Raw genomic sequence first — 8,353 nt, forward strand, 5'->3', positions numbered from 1 at the left:
TTAATAATTTGGTTAATTTACTAGGAATATATTAAACTGTTATAAGCGTAATATAAGCTGGTTTTAGCCATTTGTTAAGAGAAATCACCTATTTGTAAGAAAAATTTTATTTAGCTCAGTGATTGTGTTGAAGCTCAGCTGAATTTAAGCATAAACATTTATTCATTTATTTATTCATTATTTTATTGCATGCAATTGGGTGTCCTTTGCAAAACTAAACCTTCATCACTAGACCAAGTAAAAAATTTAAATTTTTGCAAGGTGATCATTCATTGGGTCTGATTTATTTAAGTTCTCCAAGGCTGGAGAGGATACACTTGCATCAGTGAAGCTGGGTGATCCAGCAAACCTGGAACGGATCCCTTCCAGGTTTGCTGGATTACCCACCTTTACTGATGAAAGTCTATCCTCTCCAACCTTGAAGAGCTTCAATAGGTTTTGTTAAATGAGCAGCCCAACAAGGTGATTTACTAAAGGAATTTAGATGTTTACTTATCAAGGAAAACATCCCCCTGCAAGGGATACATTGCTAAGTTTAGTGAATACAGTGATAGTTTTATTTGTAAATAAATTGCAGAGAGGATAACAGGTTAACAGTCTATACCCCAATATCTCATCATGTAGTTTGTAGATGACCATCTATGACCAAGAAAAAAAACAAATTAGCAACTGCAACAGCATATTCTCTTTTCTTATTGGTTCATTTTAAATGGACATGGTCTGTTGCTTTATTGTTAAGTTTTCTTTTTTTTCTTTTAATATATTGTTGTACATTTATGTCTTCTTGTGTTATTGTTTCATGCCTTTGGCATGATATCAACACATTAAATGCAAAATGAAGGTCATTGGCCCTCATCTGTACTTAACAATACCTATTTGTTTTTTGTGTTTTAGATTTATTGATTAACAAAGAAATTATAAAATGTATTAAAATTACTTTATTGTTTATGAGTTTGAAATCCCATGAGCTTTGTCTACTTTTCTCATGATATCTTATTTTTAACCAATGATTTAGGACATCAGCCTTGGCCCTAAGGTACAATCTGGTTACATTTTGAACATTGTTTTTAAAAGGAACCAGTTGGGCTAGAAATAAATAAGCCACCACTGCAAGCTTGTTTTAAAAGGTGCAAACTTGTAGTGGAGATACGGCAGTTTACAGAGATACGGAAGTTTTTTTTATTGCTATCCGTGTTAAGCCTGTTCAAGAAACAACAATATCACCTATTGGATTTTTCCTACTGTCTTTGGGACAGGAAGTGAAAGAAAGTCTACTTAATGGGGCACACAAAGAAAAATAAATATTTTACGTCTCTCACTGCTCCCCGAATCTATCCTGTGTGTTTTGACAGTAGAAACCCTTTAAATATACACTATGCACATGCCTGTTCCAGGGCAGCTAAAACTTAAATTCACATTTTTTGGTAATTACATTGTATTGTGGTTGTATGTGGATTTCCAGCATTTGTTGTTAGCTGGTTACTGCTCATAATTTTTTTAGGTTTTTATTTGCCTTCCATTTAGTGCTGGTAAGTAAAACACTGAAACGCATGTTTTAATAACTGAGAAAAACGCAAAGTAGCCTTTCCACCATATATGTGACCTGGGTCATTCATATTAATAGCTCATTCACCCAATAAGGTTGGAGGGTGAATAAATGTCCAGCGGTAAACCCCTTTTGTGAACAATGCCTAATAAATATTGGTCCTTTCAGAGCTGCAGTGATCCACAGTATTCTGTAGCAGGCTTACCCACTGTCCCATACACTCCCTTTTAATTGAATTGGAGCAGATGGGAACCAATTTGTGCAAGTGTCAGCAGAATCACAGTGCAGTTCTCAAAATTGAAAAATTGCTTTTGGCCGGGGGGTTGCTGTTTGAAGATTTTCACCACAGCTGCATGAAAATCTAGTTACCTACAATGTAGTCTGCCACTCCCGGGTGCACAGAAGCAGTTGGCCCTAAAGGTGATGAGGATAATACAGCAGCAAAGGGAACAACCCACTGCTTGAGGAAGTTTTCACTACTCACTTGCTCTTCTGGTTCTGTCTGACATATCTGTCCCTTTTCATTTATTGTAGATGTGGCCCTAAGCTGCCATACATTGCATTCTGGGTTTGGATACACTTTAATGAGCTGGGGGCCACTCTGCTTGATGGGCATCTACCCCTTTTTACCTTTTAAATATATAATCCTGAGCTGCAATATTTTACATCCTGGGTTTGGATACACTTTAGGAAAGCATGGTTTGGTGTACAGAAGTTTCTTTTCTCTCTCGCTTCTCCTCCATTAGGTCTTAAAAAAAGTGAACAAATATGGAGACTACAGGAGGGGAATGCATATATACTGTATATATTCTCAGCTTTAAGGTTGATGTGAAGGAGAAACGGCACAGAAGGACTTTCTATATGTCCAGCTTTGGACTGAATTATGCAGGATTTAAGAAATACATGAAATTATGAGTTCCCATCAAAGGACTGAAAATATAATCCTCTGTTGAATCCACTGTGTATATAATTATCCTAACAACATAAAACACTGCTTTGTGAGTATTTACAATTTTTTTAATCTATTTGGTGACAAAATATTTAAAATGTCTGCAATGTGAGACCAGTTAGGGCTGAGATTCTTTAGAAGACCCTCATGGATTTCCAGTGTCTCCAAGCTATAAGCTTTTATGAAACAGTCTATGCTGCTCCAAAGCTAATAACCAGACATTCCCTTTTGTTCTCTAATACGGTAAAAGGAGTGTCTGTTTGGTTACTGCGTTACAAGACAGTCTGACTCACGTGCACTGTGATTTTCTCTGTCCTATATTTTCATTCTTTTTTTAGCATTTAATATGCAAGTTCAGACTTGTTTTTATGTCTATGCCTTCATTTTTTTCTTTTGCATTTTTCTTTGCTAAAATGTAAACACAGAATTGACCAATGAACCAAAACACATTTACATTTTTTTAACATGTTACATGTTTTTTTTCACTTTTAATATCTATTAAAACAGTTGCATTACAGCATATACCTTTATCAAGAGATGCCAATTACAAAACATTTGATCACAAGGTGTGTTTTTCCCTCTTTATAATATACAAAAGCAGCCCTTCCTAATTACACAACTAAACAACTACCAACATATTCCAGTTCAAAGTGCATTTTAGGAAAGTGATTCTTCATAAAGGTTCTAAATCAGAACATAATTAGTGTGCCAATGGCTTTTCAAGACAAGGAATTTATCTTCCTTTTCAAGGCACAAGCAGGACTTAATTCCTTCATTCTTCATTAATGACCATTCTTGTTAGAATGAACAAATGAGTGGTTACAACAAATCTCCTCTTAGGACAAAAAAATAAATATTTAATGGATACTTTAATGATGAAATATTGATATTATGCAACTTGACATTTTTTGCACAATAGATGTCCTACAATAAAGCATAGTTCTACTGTATCATGGATGTTGATATAGATAAATAATATCTTATAGGCTGTCTTCATCACCGGTGATTATATAGCAATTGCAGAAAGATAGCAACTTCAGCTAGCAAAGAACGACCTCAATCTTTATATTTCAAGTTTTGGATGGTCGTTCCATGGATTCCTGCCTTCATGGAAATATCCATATCTAACCAGGTAAATACAATTAAGTATCAAAAATATCCTTAAGGCATCTTTTTAATAAAAAGGGATTTAAACGCTTGGTGTCCCATTATTTTTCTTTCTTCTTGTGGGAAACATTATGAACTTTCAAATTTCCCCTGAAGTTGTAGGAGACAGTAAGGTGTTACAGTGCTAATATGTCACTAAGAAAGAATTCAAAGCTGATTTCATAAATATGGGACTGATAAGTCCAAGGAGCAGAAATAATCCATAAATGGCGCCTTGGGAGACGTATGTTATTTTGTTTGGTTTTAAAAAAGGTCATTAAGCAGTTCATTGCCTCTCATCATTTGTATGCGAGGATGGGTTTTCCTGGAAGAACTTGGAGCTCTCTGGTAGAGTAGCACGAACTTTCCGTTTCTCCTTGAAACGTCCAGAACGAGAAATCTTCAAGTTCCTTCGGCCAGTGTTAGCTCCATATGATTTATCAGACTTGGCATCAGTGATAGATTCTGTAGCTCCACTAGGAATTGAATTAGGATGTTGGTTTTCTCTAGAGCCGCTAGTGACTCCCCATGATTTGTCCTCAGAACTTTCAGAATTACTATAGAGAGAAATCTCTTTGGGCTTTTTACGAACAGTCAGTGATTTCCACCAGTTGTTGGTATTACTTTTTCCTGTAGCGCTCTCTGCCATGGCAAGCTTCTTCTGTTTTCAGTAGTCCAGTCACTTTATTTTCTAAACCCACCTGCAATACCAAAAAAAATGTCAATGGCGTATAATAATGTTTATATAAATTTACATTTTATTAAAATTATTTTCTAAAATATCACATGAATAGTCCTCAAGCATTTTTAATGCCAATGCACACCTATCAAGGAGTGACGTTAAATTACTTCTCATAAGAACCTAGGAAATGCTAAGCATATTCTCACACGATTTAAAATGCTTTGCAGTGCCTGAAATCTTGTTGGAGGGAGACTGATGACACCACTGCCTAGGTATGGCCATTACCAGGAATCAGGTTTGTCATCTGGCAGTTAGTCACATATTCCTACATACCCAAAGTATTGTTTTTAGTCTCAATGGCTCAGTGGAGCTATGGGGAGAAAAAATATGATGGATCCAGAGAGGGGAGAAGTCGTGTGACAAAGAAAGTAAGGTAAGTACATGTTACTGTTATATGGGGAGATTAAGTGACAACGAAGGAATAGTGATTCACATGCTAGTGTTGGTAAGAAGAACACTAAATGATTCTATTTTTAGCTAGGCAAAAGCTAAGGGTCACACTGAAATAATGAGGTATGTTTACAGGAAGACCAGTAACTTAAGTGACATTTTATTTTAGTTAAGAATTATCGAGTTTTCATCAACTTTTGTATAATATATTGTAAACATATTTGACCACTACAAAATTCTATATTTGTAAAATCTTACTCTCCGCCCATCAAGGTGTTTTCTAAGAGCCACTTACAAAACAGGCAAGTAAGCCAAAACATAGACATTTTAAAAGACTAAATCTAAACCTATATACAGCTCTTACCTTAAACTAGAACAAATCAGGACTTTATATTATGCTAATGCTGGTTGCGAACAGAAGTACGGTCTTTGACAACTCTGGCCAGTGGGCCATTTATGAACCATGAAATGGGCCATTTAACCTTGAAATGGTTAAATGAAGAGCATAATGAAGTGCGGAGTTGTGGCTCCCAAAAAAGTTCCTATATATTATATAAATATTATAATATACGAAGCTATAACAAACATTGGAGACAGGTTACCATTGGAATTTTACTCAGAAGGCTACAAATAGAGAAATTTTATCTTAGATAAAATTAAAAAAAAATCTTTATTATAGGCTTGTTCCAGATTGAATGTTAAGCAATACCTGTTTGTTTCTATATGATAATGTTGTATAGTTAATGGGAAGGAAAAACATCCTCAATTGCTTCAATAAACTTCAAGTTTGGCCCCCGACTTGGTCTAAGTTATTAATTTCGGCCCTTTGAGTTTGACACCCCTGGTTAAATCCATCAAGTTTCACTGTTACGTATAAAACCTTATTGTCTAACAAAGAACAAACATGATGATAGAAGCCATGACCTTGTATGTAAATACAGGCAGATAAAAAGATGGCATATATTTACCGACATTTTACAGTACAAACTATTTAAATTAAAGTGAACCTGTCAGAATAAAAAATATGGGAATAGCCGTTACTAAACCAGTTTTGTGAGATACACGCTCTGTGAGTGTCAGTGCAATCTTCATTTGCAACAAGCTTCAGCTTTGTCAACTTGTCTCACTACAGAGATTGGCTAGATGCCTCACTTAAGATAACAACCCTAATATCTGCGCCATTGAAACCAAATCAAGAAGGGAAGTTATATTAGCTCTATGCGTGCAAGTATTCTTTAAGGCAGATAATCTTTATATTTTAGTGTGTGCCTAAATAGCAGAATAAAAATATTCCAAATCTATGTGCAGAAAACCAAGCATTAGTCTAGGTCTAGATTGAAGTAGATCAGCAGCTAGAAAGACTGATCAATAGGCCAAGCAGGTCAGGATAGGGAGTAATCAATCAAAATCGTCAAACTGAGGTCACATTAAGAAGACACAAAGACATCCATGTTACAGATGAAAGAACTTTCTAGAAAGTTATGTTCATCCTCTGCCAAAAGATACATGTAATTGCATACAAACTCTTTATGTGCAGGAAACAAAGAGGAACATTGGCTTACAATATTATTATTACATTATACGTTATTAAAGTAGGGTGTGCCAGTTGGCTTAGAATGGTATACACATGGCTCAAAAAAAATGTTATGATGGCCCACTTCTATGAATAATGAAAATGTATGTTATCCATAACACAACTTTGACAGGTCGTGTGATCTGGCTGTTATTCTATCATGGAGCGTTAGGCAGGGAAGACACCCTAGGACATCAAAGGCTCCACACCACGCTCTGCATTTTACAAATGCCATGAAAAAGGCACGAGAAGTAAACACACCACATTTTTCTTGTGTGATTATGTTTTGAGTAATGTTTTTTTTTTCTTATATTATTGAATACTGTTCATGATAACACCAAATAGTATAACTAGACACATTTAAAAAAAGATTTAGCAATATTTAAATTCCATATCAAGGGGTATTTGACCAGTGGCTGTGAACTGTATATAAATCCTGTATGCAGATTGGAGTCTGACCTTCTTGTTAATGTCGTATTTTAAACCAGTTCCCTGTAATAAATGGATTCCTGTTATAGATGTTTTAGAAATTATACATTTTCTTTATTATTATTTATTATTACCTAGAAGGTTTATAATAATATTGTAGACTTGCTTTTCATGGAAGCCAATTGGAGATACAGGTGATGACATTAATAACTTTAGCAAAGGTAACTTTGGTTGGCAAAGATTTACTACCTGCTGAGTATAAGACACATAACATAACATTTTGCAAATTGCCACTGGTAAACTAGTTTTGTGAGATACAGGCTCTGTGAATGTCAATGCAATCTTCACTATTAAAATGGTGCTGATATCATAGTTGAAACTAGCATGCAGGTTCAGGATTCAAACATTAGACTTCACTGGCTGCAAGCTTGTTACAGTAAAGTCCAGACCAGGAGGCATGGCTGGAACTTCAACTTTTAAATGCAAGTTATCAATAAGCTTTTTTTTTCTTACAAAGGTTTCTTCATTGTCTAGGCAAAGGCTTTTGGTCAATAATTACATGCCTGCCCTTTACAAGTACAATTTGCAGATCGACATTAGATTTATCTTAAAAATGAACATTTGCTTTGTTGGTGAAAGGTAATGCACAAACCATGGTATTGTCCAACTGTACGAAGAGAAGAACACAAGACCAGGCTGGGTTATAATCATGGCTGCCTCCATAAATACTGTTGAAGATAGAATCTAACCACCCACACACCAAATGTGTTTTATTTGTCATTTCACCTGGTACAAATAAAAGAAAAAAGACTAAAAAGCAAAACAATGTGGCTACCAACTTCTGCTAAGAGAAAATAGACCTGATTTAATAATAGTAGACTATTATGGGAGAACCTGGGTTATCTAGCAAACCTGGAATTGATCTGGTCCAGGATTTAATGCATTGGGCAACTAATAGCAAATAATTGATAGAAAATTGTTTCCAGGTTTTCTGGATCGCCAAGGTTGACTTATGATCACCATCTTCTCCAGTTGTGGAAAGCTTTAATAAATCAGGTCCAGTATGTTTATTTTGTGTTTTCTGGTTTAAATATTCTTTAAAATAAACCTTTGCATTGCCCTCCATGGACAAAGCAAATTATTTTATTAAACTGTAACTTGGCAGAACTATTCCAACATAACTTAAAGAGACACATTTAAAGAAGTCCGAAAACAAACCATGTTGTGCCACATACAGAATTTGCACTTATGGCAGAATTAAAGAACATTTCTACAGGTTTGTACTGTAGATGGCCAATGTTGCATATTAGGTCATTGATGTGAGGTCTTTATAAGTGGAAACATTGTGGAAGTGTAAAGTGTTGCTGACATTCTAATCAGCATGCACAGTTGCAATGGGTGTGTTGAGAAAATTCCCTCAAGGAAGACAAAGATACAGAGATAGACAGATAAATACAATTGATTTTGGTTTCAACTTTTTGGTTTACTTAAGCTACGTACACACGGCAGATTTTTATCGCCCGATAATCGGCATCGGCCAATTATCGGGCGAAAATCTTCCGTGTGTACAGTCGGTGT

The 8,353-nt window shown here is 35.3% G+C and overlaps 1 protein-coding gene across 1 annotated transcript in view; it reads right to left on the reverse strand.

Moving 5' to 3' along the window:
• Nucleotides 1-3,331: 3,331 nt before the first annotated feature.
• PRR15 (proline rich 15) overlaps nt 3,332-8,353 on the reverse strand; it is a 12,758-nt gene continuing 7,736 nt past the window's right edge. Inside the window, exon 2 of the mRNA XM_072412469.1 lies at nt 3,332-4,342. Coding sequence (XP_072268570.1) covers nt 3,928-4,290 — 363 coding nt within the window. The 5' untranslated portion in view covers nt 4,291-4,342 and the 3' untranslated portion in view covers nt 3,332-3,927. The remainder of the gene's footprint in view (nt 4,343-8,353) is intronic.

The sequence above is a fragment of the Pyxicephalus adspersus genome, chromosome 5 (assembly GCF_032062135.1).
Source record: "Pyxicephalus adspersus chromosome 5, UCB_Pads_2.0, whole genome shotgun sequence".
Taxonomy (NCBI): Eukaryota; Metazoa; Chordata; class Amphibia; order Anura; family Pyxicephalidae; genus Pyxicephalus; species Pyxicephalus adspersus.